General features: G+C 45.3%; 1 protein-coding gene across 5 annotated transcripts in view; it reads left to right on the top strand.

Moving 5' to 3' along the window:
* Window positions 1-1,628: 1,628 nt before the first annotated feature.
* Window positions 1,629-27,905, top strand: part of MED12L (mediator complex subunit 12L) — a 317,206-nt gene continuing 290,929 nt past the window's right edge. For 4 of the 5 annotated variants that reach the window (XM_012782864.2, XM_076004646.1, XM_076004647.1 and 1 more), the window contains exons 1-2: window positions 1,629-1,866; window positions 2,734-2,953. In XM_012782864.2, coding sequence (XP_012638318.1) covers window positions 2,855-2,953 — 99 coding nt within the window. In that variant the 5' untranslated portion in view covers window positions 1,629-1,866; window positions 2,734-2,854. Of the gene's footprint in view, window positions 1,867-2,382; window positions 2,954-27,905 lie in introns of those variants that run through there. The other variant, XM_076004645.1, reaches the window with a different exon arrangement.

Raw genomic sequence — 27,905 nt, 5'->3', positions numbered from 1 at the left:
TAAGTGCTTCAAAAGTGTTTCAGTTGGATATGCTTGCCTAGGTACCCCAAGGGAAGAATTTAGGTTACATTTCTCCCCTAGACTAGGGGTATTTGACTGAGTAGCAGTACAGGGTGTTCCAAAAGTACCACTAATGATGCAGTCATCAATCCATCCACACATTTCCCACCTAGCATCCATCCCATAAGCCATTTTTTTTTGAATATTCATCATGTGTCGGCTCTCATGCTGTGTATCTGAGATGTAACAATGAATAAAACTGTCCTTACTAGTGTATGTCAGTGAATTGGGGATGGAAGAGATAGATGAAACAATAATAGTGAAACTTTGATCATTGTCACAGCTGGGAGAGGAGTATGTTTCATCAGCGTTTTGATATGTTTAACGATTTTCTTAATAAAGTTATATAATAAAAACTGCTTAAGAGAGGTAGATTTGATAGATGCCTATATCACAGGCAAGTCCAGCCATGAAGTTAAACCCAGGGTATTAACGGAAGAGAGCCCCTGGGGCAAGGTGGGGAATGCCTCCAGGCGGCAGTTAACTGTTCTCTAGGAGTACTTGTTCAGATTAAGGAAGCCCCAAAGCACAAATCTGACTGGGCCTCTAGCTGGGTGCTCAGAGGTCTGCGTCAGGAGTGAGGAGCTAGCCTCTACCGCATTGCCATCGTCTTATCTACCTCCTTCCTTCCCCTTTGCTTTAAATCAGCAAAGGTAAGTAGATACTCAGATTCAACCTTTTCCGGAACACCTACTATGTACCAGGCGCTGTACAAAGGCTTCCAGTTAGATTCTGCCTGCACCATCTTACAGATGACCTCGGGAGTCGGAGAAATTCCGTAAGCAGGGGGAACGTGACACAATTAGGCAAGGGCAGGTGAGAAACCAAGTCCTTCCAACTCCAAGGACGGGGAGAGTATGTTGGAAACTTGAAATCAGACAGTGGTAGGTTTAAATCCCGACTAGCTTCGTGGCTTTGAACAAGTCACTGGACCTCCCTGAGCTGACTCAATTTCTCCAGCTATAAAAAGGGTACAGTAAAACCTTAAAGGTTGTTGTAAGGACCAGAGCTTCTGACTGTCAAGATCCTGGCGAGAAGCGAAGGCTCGGGAAATGGCAGCCATCATTCTCGGCCAAGTGCAGGCGCATTCTCCCGGTGCGCCTCCCGCGGGTCCCTCAGGACAGGCGGATCCCGCGTCCGTGGCTCCGGTCTCGCAGTGCTCCCGGCAGGTGGCCCAGCATCCCGGTGCCCACGCCCCGAAGCGAGCCCGGAGCGAGGGCGGGTTGGATGTCCAAGGTCTCCCCTGGAGGATCACCCTGCCACCCATCCCCGCGCCCGGCGCAGGTAAGGTTTCCGGCCCAGGCCACCGGGACAGCGACCTCTGGGGAGGTCGAGACGCAGGGAGCAGGCTGGAGCCAGGAGGGGCTTCCTGAGGGCGCTCCCTTCCTCGCCTAGGTTCACCCCTGGGCCAACCTCGGCGCCGGGGCCCGCGGGCTGCGCGCTCTGCGGCTGCGAAAACCCGGAGAGGCGGATCGGAGCGCGCTCACAGCGCTCGCAGCCAACTCCTCCGCGGTCCGGCCGCCGAGCTGGGCATGCTCAGTGCGGCCGCCGCGCCGCCGTCCGCCAACTCCGGAGCTCGCGCTCCCGGGCCGTGGGGGAGAGAACGCCGGCTGCGAGCCGGCGTCGCTCGCCGCCCCCAGACAGTGGCAAACTTCGCGGCGTCCCCAGAGCTCCTCCGGGCGAGGCAGATACATCACTAATAAAATCAAATTCAGTGTCCCCCATCCCAACCCCAATGATGGAGGCTGCGGCCGCCGGAGTGACCCCACCGCCGCCGGCCCTTGCCCGATAGCCAGGGACCAACAGGTAAACTGTTGGGGGTTGGGGGATGGAGGAGCTGTAGCCGGGGGAAGGGCGGCGGGCAGGAGAAGCCCGAGACGCCTGCGGGCTGGCTGCCCCCGTCGGCGATCACGGCCATCCCTTCTCACCCCGCTTCCCCAGCCCCTGGAGGGGCTGCAAAGGGTTAAGTCGGCCCCGCGCCACCGTGAGCACGGCCCCCTCCAGCCTCCGCGACTGCCAGCAGCGCGCCTCGGCGCCTGCCTGGAGCCGCCGAGGGGACCCGAGCCGCGGATGCGCCATCGGAGCCTGGCGGGCGTCTAGGAGGGACTGGCCGCTTTTCACCGCCCGCATCCCTGCGTCTCCTGTCCGCTTCAGGCCTGCCTCCCTCTGCACCGGCCCGGTCGGTGTCCAGGTGGCGGGGTCTGCAGGGTGCGTGGCGGCGGGGGAAGGGTCCCTGCCGGGGAAGAGGGGCGGGGGCGGGCCGCTCCGCAGGCTCTTCCTCCGGGAGGAGGGCCACCCTAGCCTTGGGCGAGCACTTAAGCCACCGACCTAGGCGCCAAGAAAAGTTTTTTTTCTCCTCCCTTGCCCCTCCCCCATCCCTATCCTGCCCCCAGCTGGGGTGGGTTTGGGTCCATTGGTGAAAAAAGTCACACGTTCCCATCAGCTGCTCCTCCCCCTGGGGACAGGGTGGGGGGACAGGAGGCTGGCGGCGCGGAGGACCCTGGCAGACCTCCAGCCCCTCTGCAGCCGCCGCCGGAGCGGTGCGTCCCGGGGCGCGAGCGCAGCCGTGTGCCCGCCGAAGGCTGCCCCCATCAGTGCGTGTCTGCGTGCCGGGCAGTAGCAGCAGCAGCAGCAGCAGCAGCAGCATCCAACCTGCTTTATTCCTGCCTGCAGCGCCACAGCGAGCGAGGAGGGGGAGAGAGGGAGTCTGTCTGCAAAGTGCTGCTCCCTGGTGCTCAGAGGCGGCTGCTCCAGCTCCAACTCTCATTCATTTCGCCGGTTAACATGAGAGATCATGGCCGCCTTCGGGCTTCTCAGCTATGAGCAGAGACCGCTGAAGCGCCCCCGGCTCGGGCCGCCCGACGTCTACCCACAGGACCCCAAGCAGAAGGAGGTAAGGGCGCCGGCGGCCTCCCCAGCAGCCGGGGCCACGCTCTGCAGCGCTGACCCGAGGCCAAGTTGGCCCAGCAGGCATCGCAGGCGCTGCGGGGGAAGGGTCGGGGAGGGGATTGGAGGCGGGGGCCGGGCTGGGGGCCTGGGGGACCCCCCGGCGGCGGAGACCGAGCGGCTGTCAGTCCCAGCGCTCCGGTGGGGCGCTCGCTCTCCCAGTGCCGGGTCGCTTTCGCGTTACCGGGCCTTGCACGGCGCCGCCGGGCGCTTCATGGGCTTCTTCCCTGCTGAAATCCTCCTGCTTGCTCTCCCCCGCTTCTGCCTGCTTTATTTTTCTCCTTGCCGCTTCGGTAAATCCTCGTAAACTTTTTGAAAAATGTTGGAATGCCGTGCATCCGACACTGAGGTCTTGCGTTTTGCGCCAGCTGGCCAGGGACCGAGGTGGGGGTGCTTTTCTCTTCAAATTTTCCAGTTTGGGATCGAAGTCGTCTTATCAAGGTGATAAATATTTAGCTCTCTGAATATACCCCTGTATCTCCTCTTCCCTTTAAAAATCAATATTAAAGAGAAACACTGATTTTCGTCCCTAGAGGCAATTGGCTTAATTGCTGGAGGCTGTTTTGTATATGCAAAAGCGGGCAAGTTGTCTTGGGAGGGAATAGGTCCCGAGATTGCCTATTCTTTGAATGAAATTAATTGGATAAACCTTGACTCTTGCACCAGGTACACTAGCTTCAATGGCTAAGGTAACCATGGCATTTTGTAGCTGTGTATGTGTTTGTCAGGAGTTAACAAGTAATTATGTAACAACTCTTCAGTTATAATGATCACCCTTGGCTACACAATTTGCCCAGGGACTTGCTTTTTGTTTTTTTTTTTTTAAGATCACCTGCTACCCAGCTGTGCTTTCTGAGTTTGCCAGCTGCAGCCCACCCATTTTCTGTTTTCTTCAGCTAAACACTAGTTGACCACATTTCAGAACTTATCTTTCTGGGAATCTAAAAACCCTCTATTAAAAGTTTATAGGCCTACTGATAGCACAAAAAGAGCTTTGTTAAGGCAAGGAGAGGTCCTTAAGACTTTCGTTTTGATAAATGTGTCTGTTTCATTAATAGAGTAAGGATGCTTGTTCTGACTAAACTGTTTTGCTAATAAAGTGTCTGAGGAATAGAGAGCAGCAACTGCTTTTAGAGATTTACCACACTAAATATGTTTGAGCATCAGTGGAGTAATTGACTGAAGCTGGGAAGGTTTTACAGGTGGTTCCCAGCAGAGACTTGTAGAAAGGTAGGAGTTTGGGATTTTGCAGGTTCTTCCCCACTCATTTCCTCACCCTGTTACCCCAACTCAGAATGTAGTCAACTGTTAAGGACTGGAAATAATAGAGATGCTAAGGATCAAGTGTAAAGAAAGTTAATAACTTAAAAATTACTGCTAGGAAATTCTTAAAAGTTTTGGTAGGACAGGGACATTCACCAAGGGACATGATCTTTATCATCTTGTAATTAATGTCTTGCCACAGCTCTTCAGAAGGCAGCATAATTGACACTCCTCAGTTATGGGATGGTAGCTTGGGTGTCACTTGGGCTTATTTAGTACTTATTCCCCATGTCAGTACACATTTCAGAATTGGAGCCTCTGTGAGTCTGGAAAGAATAATTTTGGATTTCAGGGTCTTCACAACATTTTATAGATTTCTAAAACAGGAAATGACCTTAGAGGCACTTTTTTCTAACTTCCTTTTCACAAAGTGAAACTGAGGCCCAGGAAAGCGTAACTGATGTGACCCTGGTATAGGGTGGATAAGCAGAGGAGTTGGACCACCAAACCAGTATTTATGTCAAAACCAGTACAGTGTTGAGGATGATTTATGACAAATTATGTCGTTCTGATGTTACTCCCTTTTCCCCAAGGCAGCCAGTGTTTTATCTCTCTTGAGCAGAGAGTCAGTTATGTGTGGCTGTGGCCAAATTTGGGTACAATATGGAACAGGTGCTTGGCTGTTCTTGGGTGGTTGGTGAACAGAGTTTCCTAGGCTTTAGTTATTTATGTACTACCTCCCTCAAGATTTCTACCCTATCCCGCTACCACTTATGTAGTCTAATGCTTTCTTTAAACTAACTTTAAGAAAGTTTTTGTTTCCTAGGCAGTAGTAATACACGTGAAGTTGTGGATTTATTGCAATGTATATGTGTATATATAAATTTTTTATTTTAACTGATGTATACATATTATTTTTATCTATTTGATATACATGCACACATATATATGTTTATACATATGAAAATAAGACCATAACTATTAACACTTTAAAAAGTTCATCTGTGAATCTTAAATTATTCTTGCATTCTATTAGAGGTATGTGCCCCACATAGTGGGAAATGCAGATTTAATGGAGGAAGTGTGGGTAGACCTGGATTTGGATTCTGGTTTTGGATCTTTGTGTGGCCTCCGGCAAGTTGCATAGCTTCTCATTTGTAAATTAGTTTGATTGTGTACTTCAGAAAAAATATGCAAACCAACATTTGTGAGAGAAAAGCCCTGCTCCTAGTAAAAGTTATTCTTATCACTGTTGATGTAATTTGTATTGTTAACCAATGGTAATAGAGTTCTGGAAAATGACTCCCAGCAAATAGGGTGGAACTCTAGAATGAAGACCCCCCATAGAGAAGTAGGGGAGGGAAGGAGAGCGGGAAGCTTTAACTGCTTGATGGATTGATTATATTTATTTGAGAGCTTGCTGAACATCAGCATCTCAGAGGACTTTATTATAATACTTTGCCCTCTGGAAACAGACTGTTCTCAAGCCTTTAAAACACAAAATCAGAAAACTGGCAGTCATCCTTGATTCCTCTTCCTCCCATCCATCCTTACGTCCATGAGTGCATCTTGTTTGATCCAATTCCAAAATGTATTTCCAATCCATCCTTTGCTCCCCAGTTTCGCCAATGTGCTAGGCTTCCTTTTGGACTTCAGGCTGACTTTTCTCTGCCCCAGGGCTCTTGCATATCCTCATCTGTCTACCTGAACACCCATTTTCCTACTTACTTGTCTGCTGCAGCCTCTGCACTCTACTTGTTCTTGTCTCCTTAGCCTGTGGTTAGGAAGGTAGGCACTGAAGCCAGTCTGTGTGGGTTGGAATCTAGGCTCTCCTGTTTACATATTCCTTATTCTCCCCATGCCTCGGTTTCCTTCCTTATAGAGTGGGGACTATAGTACTACTTACCCTATAGGGCTGTTGGAAGATTACATGGATAATGCATGTAAAGCACTTAGAATAGAATCTGCCATAGATTCAGCCCCCAAATACTTGCTGTTGTGAACTGTTGTCAGGCCTGTCTCTTCATCTTTCAGGTCTCAGTCCAACAACCTCCTCAGGCCTTTCTGGTTTATCAGGGATGAGATCTGTTTTAGGCATGGCTGAAGTACCTGGCACCTAGTGCAGTTAGTTTCTAGAATATCGAGGGCAAAATATTTTTTGGAATGTATGAATAAAAATGGGATGAGTGAATAAAAGGGAAATTTGGTGACTGTGGGGAGGTGGGAAAAGTCTAGCTTAAAGCTGAAAGTATCCTTTGCATTTGCCTTGGAGGCTTTGAGGCTGGAAGTGAAATTAAACCCAGAAGTAGTAAGGAAGAGGAGTTTTACTATGGATTAAAAGAGGCTAAAACGATTGAATAGTAAGTATATTCAGGAAGTCCAACTAGTTGAAAAAATGGATTGGGGCAGTAGTGAGATTTCTAGGCATCAGGAGCTGTAGAGCCCCACCAGCAGGCTCTGAGGGAAGAATGGCCTCGTGTGCAGTGCAGGGGCTGCCCAAGGACAAGTACAGCATGACCTGGAGAGTTGCTGATGATGGTGGTATCTGTATGTTGCTAACCCAAAGTAGTGGCTTTCCAACTTCAGACACATTTGGATCACTGGGAGGGCTTGCTAAAAATAAATCATTGGGTCTCAGATTCAGTGGGTTGAGGTGGGGCCCCAGAATTTGCATTCCTGGCAAAATCCCAGGTGACCTGATGCTGTTGGTCCTGGGTCCCACTTGAAAATCCCTGAGCTAGGTAGAAGGCGGCATCCTATTCTGCAGGGCCTAGAGAATCCTGCTTGACACAGGTGGGGCTGGATTAGCCTTCTCTATATGGCTGAAATTGCAGTAGTTTGGTTTAATAGCCAACCTAGCCATGATTTGGTGCACTTTTCCCAGAAGTTGTGCCCTTTCTTAGCTCCAAACTAAAGAAATGGGTCAGGAAGTCTCAGTTGCCCTCAAGTGCCTTTTCACTACTCTTGGAATAAAATCCACTCTTTCTTTCCCATAGCCTTCGGGGCTATCAGTCTGGCCCTTGCTCACCTCTCCAGTCATGGCCTGCAGCCAGATAGCCTGGCTTTTTAGTTCTAGCTCCCCCACTTCCTGCCTGTTTGACTCAGTTTCTTCACCTGTAGAATGAGTTTCATATTTGTTCCAACTTTGTGGGGTTGCTGGGAACAGAAAATGAGCTAATGTATGCAAAATGCATGGAATTGTGTTTGTCACACAGTTGGAACTCAGTGCAGGTCAGCTACTGTTAGCTGATCCCTTGTTAAAGAATTTTGAGGCCTCCTCTTGTACTTTTTTTTGAGACAGAGTCTCACTCTGTTGCCTGGTAGAGTGCCCTTGTGTCAGCCTGGCTCACAGCAGCCTCAAACTTTTGGGCTCAAGCAATCATCCTGCCTCAGCCTCCTGAGTAGCTGGGACTACAGGTGTGCACCACCATGCCCAGCTAATTTATGTGTGTGTGTGTGTGTGTGTGTGTATTTGTTGTTGTCCAGCTAATTTCTTTATATATATATATGTTTTATTTATTTTATTTTTTTAGTAGAAACAGGGTGGTCTTGCTCAGGCTGGTCTCGAACTCCTGAGGTCAAATGATCTGCCCACCTCTGCCTCCCATACTGCTAGCATTATAGGCGTGGGCCACCATGCTAGGCTCCCCTTGTATGCTTATAATAACATCCACAAGACCCTGCCCTCTGATAACTGGGCCTAAAGTCACTCCTTCAAAATTACTTTCCCTTCAGGCTATGTGTTGGGATCACTGGCTGCCTCTCTTCCAACAGGCCCAGCTCCTTTGTGTCTAGTTTCCTGTTCCCCTCTGCCAGCACGTTTCCTGTCATTTGGTTTTTAGCTCAGAGATTCCCCCCAAAGGGGAGCCTTCCTTGTAGCCCATCTTCCCTCATCCTTGCCAGTTCACTACCCTGTGTTTATATGTTTTGTAATGCTTGCCATTGTCTGAAATGTGATTTTTAGGATGCTTGTTCTCTGCACGGCCTTTCTTCCACCCTGGAATGTAAGCCTCATGGGAGCAGGGCCTTGTCCGTGGGGTTCACAGCCATGAACTGCCTAGTGCCTGGGATTAGACTAGGTGCTCAGTGAATGCTTCATGAAGAAATTAATAAGATCTAGAAAGAACTCTTAATAAGCAATTTTGAGTATTTATAACATTTAACTGTCCCAATGCTTGTTTTATTTTGGTAAATCCTGTTAGTTTTTTGTTAGTATCTAAAACTCTTAAAACACATAACCCGTGTTTTAGAGACAGCTGGGGAGGTGAAAGTTTGTTTCTCATAAGAGGCAGAATGTTGATGAAGTTTCCTGGGAAGAGGGGACTGGTTGACCAGTTGCTTGGGGGACCAAAGCCTGAGAAGGCTGGGGGACATTTGATTCTGAAAGCTGTCCGCCTGGGACCAATTGGCTGGCCCCAGGGCCCTTCTGTAGACCTCCCTGAATCCCATTGTTCAGGGAGGGATGGACATTTATGTTTAACTCCTGCCTCAGGTGAAAGGAGCCCTGTAGGAAGCCCTGAGTGGGAGGTCCTGCTGCTTCCAGCTGCTCACAGCTGTGTTGTCACCTAAACTTTGTGGCCAGGGAGGAGGAACTCACGTGGTTGTCTTTATTCAGGGTCTCCCAATTGCAGCAGAATCTTCAAAGATGCTTGTTAACAGTGCAGCCATAGTGCCGCACCGCCACCCCAGCCCTGATGAGTCAATTTCTGGGAAGGAAGCTCAGAAATTTGCATTTTAAACAGGCTTTCTAGGTGATTCCTAAACACACTAAGCTTGAGAACTTTCACTTTAGTTTGCTGTCCTTTTCTGTGTAGAACATTGTAAACCAGGCTCCCCCTTACTGTTTGATCGTATTAGAATGTTTTAGATTCTGTTCTAAGTATTAGACCTTTTGGTACCAAATAGTGCAGATGAGTTTAGCTACTTTCCCCCTTGAAGTTCTAGTCTAATAACCGCGGTTCCCAGCATAGGGTTGTTTTCTGTCAGCTATACATGGTTTATGTCAGGGGTCCTCAAACTTTTTAAACAGGGGGCCAGTTCACTGTCCCTTGGGCCGTTGGAGAGTGCGGCGCACATTCCACACATGCGCACTGTGAGCCTGGGAGGAGTTGAATGCTAAGCAGGACAGGCAGCAGCCGCAAAAATACCCGGTGGGCCAGGCCCCTGGGCCTTAGTTTGAGGACTCCTGGTTTATGTGGTTTATAGCAGAGTAGATGGAATTCTATGCCTTGGTTATAAAGTATCCATGGCTCCCTCTTGCATGCACTTGGCTAAACTGGGACTTATGGGAGCAAGTAGGTCTTGCTTTGTCTCACAAAGCTGTTTTTTTTTAAGACAGCATTTTGCTATGTTACACCGGCTGGACTCCAACCCCTGGACTCAAGTGATCCTCCCGCCTCCGCCTCCCAAGTAGCTGGGACTACAGGAGCGCTCCACAGTGCCCAGCTGAAGCAATTCTTTGAGCTTGTCAGAGCTGTGGGATTTTGTTGGATTGTGGGCCTAAGTTCTCAATTGGGATCTTTGGACGCATATAAGGCTGTTAATTCGGGGTGCAGCTACTGTCCTTTAGCCTGTCAGATGTTTCCATTAGACTGGCACCTGAGGAAATGAAATGTGATCCTTTAGGAATTTGGAAGACCACAAAGTGAGGTCTGGTAGGCAAACTGCATTGGGTGAGCACTAAGTAGGAGAGGATGAGCCAAGTCCAAGGACATTGGTTGAACCAGTTAGCAGTGCCACCTGCGGGTATGTACACATGCATGTGTGCACCGCTGTGTGAAAACAAAGCAGAAGTCGAAGCGTGGAGTAAGTGGAACTTGGAAACTCCAAGAGTGTGATGTATTTCTTCTGAAGCTCTCCTTTACTTTAATGAGGTTCTGAGCCCCAGTCTCAAGACTAGGCAGGATTGGAAAAGTTAGAGGGATCCACAAGAAGAGTGATATTGATGAAAGGTGTGAAAACCTCAAGTCTCTGATCAGTGAAGAAAGGAGGTGATTGACTTAGTTTGGAGAAAAGCTAACCTTAGGATCTGTGTGGGGTAAGCCAGGTGGAGGGAAGAAGTCCAAGGGAAATGCAGAGGGGGAGGTACCTACCTCCTGTACATTCCTCACTGAGAAATGTGGAAACACTTGGACTTTTAATTGTCTTTAGGTAATTTCTAAAACTAAGTGTGGTTACAAGGGAGTTCATCAAACTATTTTCTTTTTCTCTGTCTTGGAAAATGTATATAGTAAGGAAAAATGTCAGTAAGTTATAAAATAGCATGATTTCTACTTAAAAATATCTACATAATCTGGAAGGATTGTCACTCACATGCAAACAATTATCATCTTTGGTATAGGATTAAGGATGATTTTAATTTTCTTCTTTATACTAGTCTGTATTTCAAACTATAATTAAACACCCATGATTTTTGCCATTGGAGGACATAACGTAAAGAGTAATTATTAGATGACTTTGATTAGGTTTACAGGGTCTTTGTTAGTTGCAAGTGAACCTAGAGCCCCTTTAGGTGATGCACAGGCAGAGGGATCTTGTGGGGTATAGATATAGGCACTTATGTATTAATACATGTGATGCTGCCAAAAGTGTACTAGAGTTGGGGTTAGGACTGTTATGTGAATATTCTAGCTCTGCCACTTACACTGTGTGATTTTGGGCAGTTTCATCATTTTTTTCACCTATAAACAAGAGGAGAGTAATACTCATAAAGAGTATTTTAAATATGGAAGAGCATTATCAAGTTAAATTTTTATCAAGTGTAGCATATAAATTCAGTGATGTGCTGGAGCAGGCTTATTTTAGAGGATTGTTAAAATTTGAGGAATTTTGTAAGCTGGTTGATACCACGTTGGTAGCTTGAAATTGGCCTTTGTGGGAGTATTTATACCAAGGAAAAATTAGTTTCCTTTCTCCTTCCAACATTTATCAGCACGCTATTAGATACAGTTGTATGTGGCAGACACTTTGTTGGCTACTTCATGGTCATTCTTTTTTTTGAGACAGAATCTCACTCTGTTGCCCAGGCTAGAGTGCCGTGGTGTCAGCCTAGCTCACAGCAGCCTCAACTCCTGGGCTCAAGCAATCCTTCTGCCTCAGCCTCCCACTACAGGCATGAGCCACCATGCCCAGCTAATTTTTTTTCTCTCTATATTTTTAGATGTCCAGCTAATTTCTTTCTATTTTTTTAGTAGAGATGGGGTCTCACTCTTGCTCAGGCTGGTCTTGAACTCCTGAGCTCAAACAATCTGCCCGCCTCGGTCTCCCAGAGTGCTAGGATTATAGGTGTGGGCCACCACGTCCAGCCTTCACGGTCATTCTTATCCTGCTTTTCTCTTGCCTGCTTCCCACTAAAAACTTTTTTTTTTAAAAGCCAGATTCTAGCTGGGTGGGGTGGTGCATGCCTGTAGTCCCAGCTGCTGGAGAGGCTGACGTAGGAGGACCACTAGAGCCCAGGAGTTTGAGACCAGCCTGGGCAACATAGTGAGACCCTGTCTCAAACAAACAAACAAACAAACAAACAAACAAACAAACAAACAAACAAAAAAACGAACAAAAAAACAAACAGAAAAAGCCAGATCCTCCATTCCTAGTCTCCTTTCATTTCGAAGTAAACATATAACTTAGTTCTGGCTAAAGAGAAGTAATAGAAGTCTATGTGACTTCTGGAAAAGGAATTTTTTCCTGTCTGATAAAAGTACAGGTATGGAGGAGAATGCCCTCTCTTAAAGCCCTGATGTCTCCTTAGTTTTCTGTATTTAGAACGGTAATAAAAGAACATGATAGCTGGAGCTGGGGCAACCATTTTGTGACCTTGAGGCGAAAAGCCTATGGATGAAAAGCCAATGAGGAGTCAGTTGAGTGGCTGTGTGAAATTGTTAAGCTGCTGACCTGACCTTGGGCCCACCTCTTTCTGGACTTCTTGTTAAGTAAACAATAGCTGTCCACATGGCTTAAGCCAATGTTGGACCAGTTAACTTCTTAAAGCCAAAGGCATTCTAATGTTGTCATGGTATTTTCCATTTATATTTTGGTACCCTTGAATGATCACAGCACGAGCCCCCTTCGTTTTCAGAGAGTGCACATTCTAAGAACTCTCCTACTCTATGGCTTGGTGAGGAATATAGGGCAAGAGACAAAGAACTCCTGCATCTTGTTCACTAGGCAGTCAGAACATTCTGACCAGTGCCCATCAGAAGCTTAGGGGGAACTGAACAGTGGGCTCCTTTATTTATTTCTGTTTCCGGCAGAAAGACTTTTGGTGGGAAGGGAGGGAGAATACTGTTCTGTTTTGCTTGGAGGGGGAGATTCTGTGGGTCTGCACTGTTTTTGGGGGGAAGCCATACATGTTTAGAGGTAGAAGAGAACGTAATTGATTATTCTAACTTTCTGATTCAATACAAAAGGAAATTGAGTCCCAGACAGGTTAAAGTGACTTGTCAAAGCAGATCTGGGCCAAGCACTTGTGTGCCCTGATTTGTTCTTGCAACTTTACTTGGCCTCCCCTTTGGTAAACACCCTCACGTTGCCCTGGCAATGAGAATCACTCTGCATTTTAGGGCATCCAGCTACTCTGTGAGAGCTGGGGACTGTTCAGCCCACAACTTGATCCTCTCAGAGCTCTCCAGGTCTTGTGTGACGTTTCCTGGGCAAAGGGAAGAATACTCCGGAAGCTCACATACTTTTGTCCTTGTGCTTTTTGGTGGAAGATTCCCAGCCCTATCCCCAGCTTCTCGGGAGAGCTCTGCCGTTGGCCTTTGTGGGCTGTGTGAGCTGGCGATCATTTGTATCTGGTTTTGTTTTCTTGGTTGAGATACTCCCTTACTTATTCTGGGCTCTTTTGAGAGGGACACATACAAGATGTACCAGTTGTTACATGGTATTCTATATAAATGGACCTGCCTCAGTTGAGCGGTTCTGTGACCCTGAGAAGAGGAGGAAATTATTAACCATTGGGTTTTATTTTCCATGTTTTGCAGGAAACCTTACTATAACTATTAATGCTGAACAAATTTGGTCGTTCCACCAATATTATTGAGCATTTTGTAGGCCCTTTGCCAGCTATGGCTTCCTGAGGACAGGACCAATGGCTTGTATTTCCTGTTACGTCTCTGGCTTCCAGTACAGTGCCTGGCCCACACCAGGTACTCAAAACTTTCTTTTGTGAATGAATATAAAAATCAACAAATGCTAGGAGCATTAGATACAGTCTAAGGGCCCCAGTTTAGAGCAGTAGTTTTCAACTGTGGGTGCCTTTTCTTTCTCTCTTTGGGACGTTGGCAGTATCTGGAGACATCTTGGGTTGTCACAACTGGGTGTGTGTGTGCAGCTGCTTACATCTAGAGGATAGAAGCCAGGGATGCCACTACCGTTCTCCAATGTACCCTACACCAATGCCTTCTCTGGCCCCCGATGTCAGTAGTTCCAAGGCTGAGAAACTATGGCCTGGAGGGAGTGATGGTCCTGTAACTGAGGAATACAATGTTTCAGATATTCTTTAGATGAGTGTTCAAAGTGCTGTGGAGACAAGAAGGGAGTGACCCATTTTTTGACAGGACCTAACAGGAGGAGATTTTTGAATCTGGGACTTGGAGGATGTGTAGGAGTGGATGGGGCTGAGGATACAGAAGGAAAGTTAATTCCAGGGAGAGGGAGCAGCCCTGGAATTAATGTGCCACAAGCCCAGGAATTAATGGGTCACAAGACAGAAAGAATGTAGTGTGTGCCTGGGTTGTGGGCCTGACGCGTGGGGTGTGGTGTGTAGGGGGAAAACTGCGGGGCGTGGGAAAGAAAGGTGGGATCAAGTCATGGGGTCTTTGCCCTGTGAAGGTGTGAGATACCTTTGAAGGGTGACAAGGGGATGAGATTTAAGATGGCTGAAGGTTGTAGGTTGAGGGGACAGCATCTCTGAGGCTCACCTTGAGGCAGAAAGATTGACTAGCTAGGTGGTCACTGGCATTCAGGGCTGGAGGTGGGTGAGTAGTTTCCTGTATCTGCCAGAACAAAGAACCACAAACTGCGTGGCTTAAAATAAGAACAATTTATTCTCTCACAGTTCTGGAGGCCAGAAGTCTGAAATCAAGGGGTCAGCAGGGTCACTCTTCCTCTGAAGGCTTTCTGGGAGAACCTTCCTTGCCTCTCCCAGCCTGTGGTGGCTGCAGGTGTTCCTGGCTTCTCTGACTTGTGGCCACCTCACTGATATTTGTCTCCATCGTCACCTGGTGTCCTTTGTGAAGGGGTCTGTTCTTGTCTGGGCGTCTCTTGTGAGGATGCTTGTTACTGGATGTGGGACCCACCTAGATAATCCATGGTGATCTCACCCTTCATTACATCTGCACAGACCCTTGTTTTCAAATAAGGTCACATTCACAGGTTCTGGGATTTGATGTGGATACCTTTTGGGGGACTGTTTTTTGGCTTATGGGATTGGGAAGCTTGGGAAGAAGGAGGATGGGAGAATTTATGAGAAAGTTTGTTTGAATGGCAGAATTGACAAAGATGCGTGAGGCAAAAAGAGAGGGATGAGTACAAGCATATACCAACATTTTTAGCTTAATCCAGTGGTTCCCAAACTTTTTGCTCTTAGGACCCCTTTATAATCTTAAACATTGAGGATCCCATAAAGCTTTTGTTTTTGTTACATCTCTCAATATTTGCCGTTTAGCAATTAAAACTGAGAGATTTAAAAAATATACATTCATTTAAAAATAATAGTAAACCACTTTTATTTTAAAATTTGTTTTTTGTGAGAAATAATACTTTTTCCAAACAAAAAAAAATAGTGAAAAGAGTGGTATTGTTATGTTTTTGCAAATCTCTTTAATGTCTGGATTTGATATCTAGTTTTGTAATTAATCTGTCATACTGTGTTGTTTTGGCTGAGGAACATGAAGAAAATCTGGCCTCTCACAGGTAACTAGTTAAAGGCTTTTGAGAACCCCAGAGGTCTTGGACTTGGAAAGCCACTTGCTTAGACTGTGGGGTAGGTAGATCAGTGGTGGTCTGTCTGTAAACTAACATGCCATAGGGAACAAAAGAATTTAACTTTTTTCCAAGGATGGGGTAGGCCATGGAGGGGAGGAGATATTCAGTTTATTCTGAATATTTTCGATTTGAGAAGCCTCTGGGGAATTGAGGCTGAAATGTATGGTAATGGAAGCTAGAAATCTGGGTTTGGGTGTGATATGTTCATAGGTAATTGAAGCCACAGCAGTGATTGCTGGCTGAGAGTGTGTGCAGAGATGGAGGATCAGGCTGACCTGAGGAATGGAACTTTCTAGGGATGGACTTCCTGGACCATGTCAGGGGAACTCTGAGGACCGCAGCTGATGGGGAGTATGGGTGCAGATGATAAGTGGCCCAAAGGGACAGTTAACATTGGGAGATGCTCAAGCTATGTTTGTTTCCTCTTGGTTTTCCTATATCTGCTGAGCAGTTTATCTCCTTAGGACTTCTGCAACTGTGGCTCCTGCTGTCTGGTTGCCTTATTTTATCACTGTAAAAAAAGTGATTTTTTACTCTTTAGCATTAAATAGACTTTAACAGTTTGTATTTGGTTTGTTTATTATCCTTCTGTCCCTCCAACCAATGTAAGTTCCATGAAGCAGAGATTATATCTCTTTTATTCCCCCACTGATAACCAGAGGACAAGGAGAGGTTCCTTGCTCTGGTCTATCCCCCTCACTGAAAACCAGAGAACAAGGATATAGGGTATGAATTGAGTAAATATTTGTGGGCTGGATCTGCTAACTACACAATCATTGAATATTAGCAAATGGTTATTAGAAACCTGCTAAGTCAAGGCGGGGCATGGTGGCTCACACCTGTAATCCCAGCACTTTGGGAGGCTGAGGTGGGAGGATTGTTTGAGCCCAGGAGTTTGAGGTTGCAGTGAACTGTGATGATGTCACTGTACTCTAGCTCAGGCAAAAAAAAAAAAAAAACAACAAAAAAACACAAACAAAACAAAACAAAAACGAAAAGAAACCTGCTAAGTTGGCACCTGGTACCGGGCATGGGAATGTTGGAGTGTTTTAATATGGTTCCTCCTTTTGAGGGACTTTGGCTGGAGGGATGACAGTCTTGTGCACAGTGCAATAAAGTCATTAAAAGGTCATTGTGGCAGTGGGAACAAATGAGGGAGGGGGTCCATTCTCTTGGAGGGTTAGGAGAGTCTTCAGAAAGGTGAGCAGTTTCCGGGAGGCAAGGCAGGGTGGGGAAGACCTTCTGGGCAGAGTCTGAGCACAGAGGTGGGAAATTGGATGTCATCTTGAGAGGAGCTGCCAATAGTTCAATAAAGCAAGGGCATATTGAATCTATAAACTTGAACATTTTTATAGATTTTGGGATGGTTCAGAGAGAGGAAGGGATTAAAAGCACTGGAGGGAGAAGGGCTGTCAATTGGATTAAGGTTGAATTTGTCCTGGGGCAGGGGATTGAGGACCAAAGGGGAGAGAGAGCTTTGACCTTGTTATGTATCCCCTCCTCAGAGAAAGGAGGGGAAGCAGAGTTCACACAGGGCTGCCCACTTAACAGGCGTTTCCAGAGTCAGTTTGAATGTGCCCAGCGTTTCCTCAGCCTTCAACCTACATACAGCGTGCCATAGCTCAGCCACGCAAATGCCGCCTTGTTGTCAATTAAAATTTGGTAGAATTTGCTACTTTCCTTTACTAGTCATTTCATTCATGGATTAATCTAATGAGGTTGTTGAGATTAGCACCATTTAAGGCAACAGCAGGAGTGAAGAACTAAATAAAAATGTCTTTTGTCTGAAGTGTGTCTGGACTTTTTTTTTTTTTTTTTTTTTTGCTAAGATGCTTGTTTACTTAAAGGTATGGAGGATCTATCAAAACTTATGTCCACGGCAGTGCTAAATAATTTATCTTTCTCCTGAGTTCTGCGAGGAAGGTTAATATTGACATTGCTTAGATTTTTTTTTTTTTTAAATAAAGCTCTACACAGTGCTATGTTAGTAGACAGTATGGAAAATATTTTTGGGGTCAGAGTTGTTTTTACTCTTTGGTCAGTTTCAGACTAAATGTCAACTCCCTCTTGAAAAAGATTCTTTATGAATTGGAGACACTACATTTCTACTACTCACTTGAATCTGCTTTTAAGTTGTTATTAAATAATCAAGATGTTTTTGAAATTATATTTTCAATTACTTAGTACTTGATACATGCCTCCCACTGGGCATGTGCTAGGTGATATGGGGGTGTAGAAAAGAAATAGAAGCCTGCTATCTGTCCCCTCCAGAAATGTGCTTCTCAAAATAACTATGGTCAAGGACTAGTTTTTCAAAAAATTAATTTTCAATCTGTTGCAGACTAATATATATATATGACTAAACTGGATTACTAGAAAAATGCTGCTCAAATGTAGTGACAATGTCAAATGCCATAAAAGTTTCCAAACACTCTGTTTTTGCATGTTTCTTGTTGAGGACCAGTTGTGGTATCAGACCACGCTGAGTAGCACTGCTCTGGAAGTTAACGTCCAGTTCACCCACCCACGTAAAACAATTTTCAAAATGACTAGTGTTTTATTTATTTTAAAATTGCATAAGATATACACTCAGTGTATGAAGTACCAGATTACATTATAATAGTCATTATTTAGTGTGTTGGTTATTCTGAGTGCTTGTTTGCTTTGCGAAAACATGTTGTTGTTATTCACAACACTGCTGAAGTGGGTATTATCTCTTGTTTACAGATGAAGAAACTGAGGCACAGAGAGGTACTTAATTTGCACTTGCCCAAGGTCATGTAGTGGCATGAGGATGGAGTTGGATTTCTTGAGCCCGTGCTGTAACCTTTCTCTATATATAGTGAGGCTGAAAATGCTGTGTGAGTTCAGAGAGGGTTGGATACTTGGAGGTTTCACTGGAGGGTTTGAGGGGCAGGGGCTGAGTGGGTGGGGACAGATTTCACCCCCAAATAGGTGGGTTTGAGGGGCAGGGACTGAGTGGGGATAGATGGGGGGGAGGGGTGGTGCCTTGGCAGATCAGGCTTGGTGGCCCATCTGCTGGAGCCCCCGCAGGTTGGGCTGTGGAGGGCGTTGGGGAGCTCACATGATTCTGCTGTCAGATTTATCTGACTAGCTCATGCCTAATAAATCCAGTGGGGGAGAGAATGGAGTTGGGGAGGCTGCGAGGGAGGCGGCTCTAGTAACCAAAGCATGAAGTAAAAAGAGCCCGGCTGATCAGGGCTTTAAATAGGACTAGAGAAAAATTGGCAGTTGGTGACAAATTGGCCAAAGGAAATGAAGAAGAGAGAAGAGTGGAAAATGCTCTCATTTCTTGGGTTCAGCTAGGATAGTAGGTCCTGTTGCTTAAGGACTTCAGAGTGACACATTTTTGTGCTCAGCCTCTGGTGGTACGACAGGCATTTGAATTACTTGGTTGCTGAATTGGAATGAATATTCAGATTCCAACCCACCCTCTAACTTCTAACAGGCATGAACTGGTTTACTTGAAGGTCTTAGAACTGAAAGAGCTGGGGTAGCTTTGGTTTATACTGCTCGGCTAATGCTTTCAATCTCGATTTAATACCTGTTATTGACCTTCTTGTGGGCTGCTCTGGTGTTAGTTAATCGCCAGATTTGCTTAGAAAGTTTGCTAAGCTTGGTTGAAGAGGTGGGAATGAGCAAGCCTCCCGAAAATAAAAAGGGTGGAGGCTGAGAGATGCTAACAGAAGGTAACTGTTCTGACTAGTTTTTTCTGAGGTTGACTAGGGGAAATTTGTTCCCTTGACTGAAAATTATAGATTTAACCTTTCTGTTTCTGAGCAATTCATCTATTAATAAAAGAAGTGAACAAAATCGCCACTATCAATAAAAAAGAAAGAAATTTCCATTCTCTTTTCCCTCTTTCCCAAGCAAGAAGGATGTTCTGTAGTTTCACTTGATTTTTCCTACACCCATTTTATCTGTCATCCAACAAGTTGTTTTTTTGTTTGTTTGTCTTTTTAATTTTGCAATACATTTGGTGGGAATCATTCTCTGGTCTCCCACAACATGGCTTCCTGCAGGTGTGTGCTGAGTCCGGGATCAGGGATGTAATTGAGGCGGAGTAGAAGGATAAATGAAAAGAGCCACCTTATGGGGGTAAATGGGGACTTCAGAGGACAGAAGCTGTGGCTTGTGCTGGTGTTCTCTGCCCTCAGATCACCCAGCATACTAGCATGTTAAGTCAAAAATGATTTAAAGGAAAGATTTACATTCGATAACATTGCAGTGCAAGAATTGTACGATTTACCTTAGCAATAAAGGTTCTAAAGAGAAAACTATCTTTTGAGGGCGCCTTAAATATAATTCTGGGCAGAATAAACTAGCAGATACCTTAAGTCCTCTTTCTTGATTTATGAATATGCAAATCTAAAAGTTCAAGTATTTTCCTCCTGCAGTTTTCTTGGATTTTTTTCTGAGAGCCACATCCAGGTGTTTGATATCAGAGGATGACATGCATTTGAATGTGATTTGAATGTGAATTAATTAATGGGATACAATTATTTAGATAAGAGTGGAGTAGATGCTAAGTATATTTAGATATAATTGGAATCAAAGGCTCTCCCACTTTTAAATGGGGGAGGAGGAGCCGCCTGTCTCACTAGGACACTTATAGGTAGGATGAGGGAGGTTGTCATGGGAAATTGGCACCCCTGAGAGCTGAATATTCAACATGTCATACATGTCGGACATTTCCATCTAATGTATTGACGTTACTGAGTACCCAGTCATGTGCACAGTTTGGGTTATTTGTGCTGGCCATACAAAAGATCATAATTATGATGAATATCCCGTTTTTTAAAGTTCTTAGTGTGTGCCAGTTACTGTGCTGATTGTGTCACATGGTTTTCACTTGTTCTTTGCAGTAGGCATGTGTGGTAGGTGGGGTGTCTCCATTCCACAGGAGGGGAAGGGAGCCGGGATTCCAGTGTAGGTCTGTTGCAGTCACGCCGTGCTCTCCTCGAAGATCTCACTGTCTAGGAGAACACATTGACCTATTTTGGGCCTGATTTCTCACATGGCCACCGAACCATTCATTTCACTTCTGCCCACCTCTCAGCCTCAGTTTCTCACCCTGTAAAATGGGACACATCTGCCCAAGCCATTTGGCTATTATGAGCATGGGCGTGAATGTGCCGTTTTAAATGCTGAGAGTGGTATTATTATTATTACCATGTTATTTTTTGCTTGGTATAGGCACAGAGGTGAAGATAGCACTTGCTGTTTTGTGTTGAGCTCATATCCTTTTGGTTTCATCAGTCCCCACAGTTAGTGATTGATGGCCTGCAGGTGTGATTTGGGTGGAGTGAATATTAATAGTAATGTAGGTGATGGTGGATGTAAAGAACTGACTGTCAGGTGTGGCTTCTGTGCAAATGTGGCCCTGGCGTTAGAGGTGCTGATGGATTGGGCAAAGGACAATGCTACCTTGTAGGGGAGTCCTGCCTTTACTCAGCCAGTCTGCTCCCTCCCTACCTATGGCCCTCTCAAGAGGCTACTATTAGTGCTTTCTCTTGTGAGTATTTTGGCTGCAATGGGGACCTCTCACCCCAACCTTCCCCCACTTTTTTTTTAAACTTCTAAAAATGCTGCTAAGTGCCCTGTCAAGTACAGGAGATGCAAGTAGAAATCAGTCCCTATTGCTGTGGCATAGGGGGCCCAGGCGTCTGCTTACATGCAGCTTAGTGAAGCTGCTTTTCTTGGTCATTGTACTCCACATTGATGGTCTCCTGCTGCTGCCAAGTGACCTGCATTCTGATTTAGGTGGCAGTCTTGCCATGAGGGATAGAGCAGAACTTCTCCTCCTCTATGTGTATGTTTTAGTTTCCTAGGACTGCCATGACAAAGTTCCACAAAGTGGTTGGCTTAAAATAATGGAAATTTATCCTCTCACAGTTCTGGAAGCTGCCAGTCTGAATTAATGGCAGGGCCACCCTTCTGCTGATGCCACTAGGGGAGGACCCTTCCGAGCATCCTCCGGCTTCTGTTAGTCCCAGTTGTTCCTTGGCTTGTGGCAGCGTAACTCCAATCTCTGCCTCCGTCTTCACATTGCTATCTTCTCTCTGTGTCTGTCCCTTCTCTTTTGTGGACATCAGCCGTATTAGATTAGAACCCACCCTAATTCAGCATGACCTCATCTTTGAGTCCATCTACAAAGACCCTGTTTCCAGATAAGGTCCCATGCACAGGTACAGGGGTTAGGACTTTGATTTATCTTTTTGAGGGACCCAGTTCTACCCATACAGTGTACCCACAGGGCCTCTCTTCAGATCCTCCTCTGTGTTTTGAGTTGGTCTGGTACTGGCTGTTCCCTTCTGGGTCCTGGGTTGGGAGGTCATCCCCTCCTGTTTCCTCAGGAACTTCTAGTTATCAGTTATCTCCTTTTTTTTTTTTTTTTTTTTTTTTTTTACTCAGGCCTGGAAAATGGAAGTTATCTCCTTTTTTCCCTGTTATTTTCAACTGTTTCCTTCACTGGCTTCTTTCTGATGTCATTAGAACACATTCAAGGCTCTCACATCTTAGGTCTCCCTCCACCCCATTTTCTCTCCTTTCTCCACACGTTTCCAGAAGCATCCTGTATACTCACTGTGTCCCTCACCCTCCCGATTCTTCCTCTGCTCACTCCAGTCTGGCTTCTCCCCTCGTCATTCTGCTGAGACACCTCTCTCTTCAGGTCACTGATGACGGCCACGTTCCCTGCAGCATTTGAACCCATTGCTCTCTTGAGAAGCAGTTTCTTCCTTCTGCTTAGAGGCGTAACACTCCTGGTTGCCTGTTCTCCTCTCTGGCCATGCTGTCTCAGGCTCCTTTGAAGGCTTTTCGTTTTCTACCTGGCTATTAAATCAATGTTGGATTATCCCCAGGATCTGTCCCAGGTCCTTGTCTCTTCTTTATCCTCTCCTTGGGTGACCTCAGCCACCCCCCAGCTGCAGTTGCTGCCTGTGAGCAGAGAACTTACAGCTTCATCCTAGACTTCTCTGCACTGTAGACCTGTATAGCTAAGTGCCTGTAGGACACATGTCTTGTTTGTCTGATACCTCACACTCATGATGCTTAAACCTGAACTTGTGTTCCTCTCCACTTCTCCCCCAACGCCCCCCTCACAGCCCTATCGTAGGAGACATTACCATCCCAGGGGATGGGGGTGCGTCTTTGACCACTTCGCTCTCTGTCATTCCATCTAACAAGTCAACATAAGTCCTGTTGCATTTCTCTCCTAAAAATCCCTCTGTATCCTACAAGCTACCATTATCTGATGTCCCCACTCTTAGAAGAGTCCGCTCACTGGCCCCACCCCCCTTACCCTCAGCCTCCCAGTTAGTCTGACCCTACTCCCTTCAGTTGTTCACACTGCAGACCTATTGAAGTTGGATGAAGCCACCCCTTTGCTTTAAACCTTTAATGTTCTTGAAGACAGACGTTCTTCACTTGGTCCACAGACCCCACGTGGTCTCTTTCCCACCCCACTGCTTCATTTATATCTTACACCTGTATTCCTCCTCCACTTCTGCTATGACAGCAGCATTCTTTCTCTCATTTTCCCAACCTGCAGACTTTATCCATGCCCTTCCTCTGTCTTTCCTTGTTAAGCATACATACTCCAATGGTGATTATGCCTTCCTGATGAATTGACCCTTTTATCACTGTGACATGCCCCTCTTTGTCTCTGATGATGCTCTTTGTCTTGAATTCTACTTTATCCGATATTAACATAGCTATTTCAACTCTCTTGTGTTCATTGTTTGCATGGTATATATCTTTTCCCATCAATTTACTGTTAACTTATTTAAAGTACATCTTTATATTTAAAGTACAGCATACAGTTAGGCTTTACCTTATTATCCATTCTGACAATTCCTGTCTTTTAACTGTAGCCTTGAACATTTAATTAGCATTTACTGTAATTATTGATATGGTTGGATTTGAGTCTATTTGTTTTCTCTGTGTCTCTGGCTTTCTATTTTTATAATTTTAATTTACCTATTGGATTTTAGTTATACTTCTTTGTATTATATTTTATAGTGGTTGCTCTGGGAATTACAATATACATCCCTATCTTTGTACAGTCTGTTTAGGGTTAATATTGTATCACTTCATGCGGAATATCAGACCTTGCCATTGTGAGGTCCTACTCTGGAAGTTAATTCCCGCTTTGCAGCTAGAGCTCAGGTCAAAGGCCACTTTTTTGGGGCATTCATGTCTGACTTCCCAGACTAGGGTAAGGATTATTATGTGCTTTCTGAGCAGGCAGAACTCCTCTCTGGGGCATTTATAACACTTCCAATTTGCTCACTGTGGAATCCCAGTACTTAGTAGCATAGTGCTGTATGCATAATTATTTATTTGCTGGTTCAGTGAAGGGGAGCCTCCAGTTGTCCTTGTTTGAAAAAAATACAAAAGATTTCATGATAAGGTACTTCAGGGTGTGGGAATGGCATGATGTAAGGCTTGAAAGTTGAAAAGACAATATATGTGGGCTGGCATATAACAAAGTGGGTGAAGTGAAAGTTAAAATGGAAAAAAAAAAAAAGCAAACAACAGTAGCCACCATTTATAGGGCACTTAAATAATGGACCAGGCACGGTGTTAAACTCTGCACATTTTATCTTATGTAACCTCAGTCCTGTGAGTTATTCTTGTCTCCTTTCAAACAAAGCCACCAAGGGACAGAGAGATCAGTTGCCTTAGTGCCAGTCATAGGAAAGGGCTCTGCATTCAGACGCAGATCCATTGATTCTAACACTTAGAATGGAAGCTACACTGCAACGCTGAGCTTGATTGTTTAAGGCTTCGAATGCCAGTCCTAGGTAGCTGTGTTTCAATTCTGGGCCAGGGTTGCATGGAGAGAAGGCCAGATATGTTATTGAGGGTCTGTAGATAGTTGTGCTAGATGCTTTTTTATCCCTTTCTGGGAGGGTGGGGGGAAAGAGTAGGAAGCCTCTGAGGCTTTTGGATAGGAGGGTGCAGAATAGAAAACCGTGTTTCAGAAGGATTCCTCTGGGGCCAGCAGGCAGGCTGGATGGAGGAAGCAAGATGTGTGAGCAGCAGTGGCCAGATCCCGCTGTGACAGCAGCCTCAGAAGGTGACTAAAATTTTAGAGGAAGGAATAAAAGCGAGGCATGTTTTGAGAGAGGTGTGGATACGATTGGGTAACGGTGAGGTATGAGGAGTAAGAGTCTTCCCTTGTCTTCCGGGCCATTTACATCTGCTGGCTGTAAGCATTGCCTGGCCACCATTAACTATATCCATGATGGGGGTTGTCACAGCCCCTTTTTCTCCAACTGGGGTCCGTGGACACCGCAGGGGTCTGAGAGAATGCTCTTTTCTGGGAGAGGTGGACAAGGCTAGGAAAAATAGTTATAAAACCATTTTTTACAATTTTATTCCGGGTAGGACCTGAGCTAGCCCAGCCTGTCTGACTAGCACATAGAGGGATATTTTTGTGCTTATGTGGTATTATCATCCCTGGTGGACATTTTTGTCCAATTTGTTGAACAATCATCGAGGTAGTTTGTTAGACATGACTAGGTGACTGAGAAAATTGGGAGTTTCTGCACACGTTCTGTGCACTAGATGGTGACGCTAGAGGAGGAGAAGAGTGCACACCTGTGCATGTATTTATGTGCTTTCATTTTCTGCCTTTGAGATGGTCCCTGAAAATCATGCTAAACTGAACTGTTTTTTCTTTTAAGTGAGAAATAGTTTAAGCAATTTCCAAACCAACATCAAGATGTTTTCACTTTCCCAGTGAAACATATCATTGAAATTAAAAGATGGCTTTGAAAGTGATCCAAAAATTAAGATCATTCTCTGAAGTTCAAGGTAAATGCATGAGATTTACGGATGCATTTGGAATTTACTCAGAGTATCAAAAGGTCTGATTTTTCTCTCAGTATAGAATATGAAAATACAGACCGAGCACTGGCCTTCCACACTAACATGGGCTATATTCTAGGCTTTTGTTTCTCTTTTTCTCTGAGTACCTGTCTCTCTAGAATTGTTTTAAGGCTTGTTATTTTAGTTGAAACCAATGACAAGATGTGTGAGAGTCATCCTTTTTCCATTTCGGTTACTGGGAGACCAAGTCTGTTGCAGACCTGTTGAAATCCACATTCGCAGTGGTTTGCACTGCCCTGGTGCATACAGTGAGGACTGTGGATTCACATTCTCAGCTATAGCATTGTCTCTTGGCTGAGTAATATGTGGCCTTGCCCATGAGTGTACAACTATTTTGCCCTAGATGTTGTTAATGATAAATACATTTAAAACTATGTCTGAATTCATGATGGCCCCTCCCTCCCAGCAGTTATTAAAAGTATTTTTTTTTAATTCCCCATGCTGTACCATGGGAAAATTCTCAACCTTTAATAAGGAGTACTTTTATTGGAAAAGGTTCAGTCAGCGCTGCTGATCTGTAGTCAGAGCACAGTCCTAGGAATGAGGTCCTGGTTAACTGTTGTGTGTGCCCCAAAGTTTTTGAGTTCTTAGTAAATACCTTACTTGCAGATAGGCAAAGTAGCAGCTGGCAGTTCTGAGAATTATTGCTAGGTATAGCAGAACAAGCTTAAATCTCCGTGAGGAAAGGCATTGTAAGAATTTTGGTGGTTGTTACTCTCTTTTATTTTGAGAAATCTTTGAAGAGGTTCAAGGCTAGTGCAAGAGGAAGCTATTTGTGTCCCTTACAGATTCTGGCTTGGGGATTTTAGAGGCATGCTGTTCCAAAATCTGGACTCTCCCTCTTCTATTTTTGCCTGATTAGACTTGGCAAATGCTTTCAGTTCAAAGTGTCATAAAAATTTGTTGTTTGAGTTCATGTAACAAACATTACCCCTTGTTCTGAATCTCTTAATGCTGCCCAATGCCGTTTAACTGTCCATATCCCAGCCCAGTTTCCCAAACTTGGGGTCTGCAGACATCCTCAGGTTGGAGTGAATAATTGTCCTTTAAAAGGGATCTGTTATGTGTTACTGGATTTTGAGAAACAATGTCTAAGCAACAATAGTAAATCCTCTGGAATTTGAATCTCATTATTTGGATTTTTGCCATTAATATTAACTCTTTTCAGAAACTTTAGGAAGACCATCAGCGTGCATATTTGGTTGTGGGACTGTAGGCTTTTACCTCCTTTCACTTCGTTTCTTTAGGAACCTAATACAAAGTTTTTATACCAGTAAACCTCAAACAGAAGTGACTTCCAACATTCTTTTTTTGGCTCTTGTTTGCTTTCTGATGTAATTGAGTACTGTGTGGCCCTGGTGTCTTATGCATTGTGGGTCTATAGGAAGTTAAAGCAGTAAAGTCAAAACTTTATACACTTGTTTCTTTCCTGGATCGGAGTGTGTGTGTGTGTGTAGCTTAGCATTTGTGCCTTTACGTTAGGGGGGGGGGGTGTTCCAGAGAATTCCAGTCAGACTTCCCTTCTTGGGCTCATCTGCTCTTGAGCTATGATGGGACATCCAGCTTCTTCTGGTGGTTAGAGCAGCACTGACACGAGGCATGGAAGCCCGGTTTTTCTAGAAAGCCAGAAACCTCAAATCTTCATATCAGTGTAGGCTTTGCATCGGCATCATCTAGGAACTTGTTAGAAATTCAGATTCTCAGATACTATCCCAGACCTACTAAATTGGAAACTGTGGGTGGGGCCAGCAAACTGTGCTTTAGCAAGCTGGATTTTCACAGAAGTTTTGAGAGCCACTGCTTTAAGACAAGGGTCTTTTTAATTTCCGAAGAAGCCTTTTTGTATATCTAAATGCTGGTGGAGCTTCAGGTTAATCACTTTCCTGAACCAGAAATATGATACAAACAATAGCGGTAATGCTAATTGCTGGTGATTTTCAAATCGTATGGTGGGTAGGAGCATGGACTTTTTAGAATTCTTCACCACTATGTGACCCTGGCCAATTAATGTAACCTCCCTGCTTTTTTTCTCCACTGGGCTATGGAGAATAATCATGGTAGAAACTATTGCCATCTCCATTTTACGATTGAGGAAATGGAGGTGCACGAATGGCCCCAGAGCTTGCTTAGGGTCACCCCTAAATGCAGCTGGGGGTTTAAATCTGCACAGTCTGATTGCAGACTCTGGGCTGTTAACTGCTGCTTTCTCTTCCCTCTTGTGTGCATTTCCCTTTGGTCAATCTTGCACTGGCGCCAGTGGTGTCCACCTGTAACCACCTGTAGTAAGTTGGAATTGAAATATCCCCTTTGTTGTCTTGCACCAAGCAAGACTCTGACATGTCACAGTCTGGAGCTAAGTGGTTCTTAAACCTGGAGTTTCTGAATCCCCGTTTCAGAAGCGGGGCTCTGAAAGGTAAAAGCCATTCCTCTGGGTCTGTGGTTCTCAGTGGAGGTGTTGTGGAAATCTACGGGGCAGTCGTCACTGTGATTGGGATGCTACCACCATTTAGTGGGTGGGACAGGCGTGGTAGCTCTCCTTAGTGTGTAGACAGTTGGGCTTCATGAAGAATCGCCCTGCTCCCCACTGAACTTTCAAATGTGCCGCTGGACTGTCACCAACTTTTTTCCTCTCTCTCAGGTGGGAATGCATTTTACATACGATCTCAGATTAATTTTTCGCATGATCTTAATTTACTTTTAACATACACTGACTTTCTGAGGAACATAACTGTTGT

Source organism: Microcebus murinus, chromosome 1 (genome assembly GCF_040939455.1).
Source record: "Microcebus murinus isolate Inina chromosome 1, M.murinus_Inina_mat1.0, whole genome shotgun sequence".
NCBI lineage: Eukaryota > Metazoa > Chordata > Mammalia > Primates > Cheirogaleidae > Microcebus > Microcebus murinus.
This window is presented reverse-complemented; position numbering and strand designations above follow the sequence as displayed.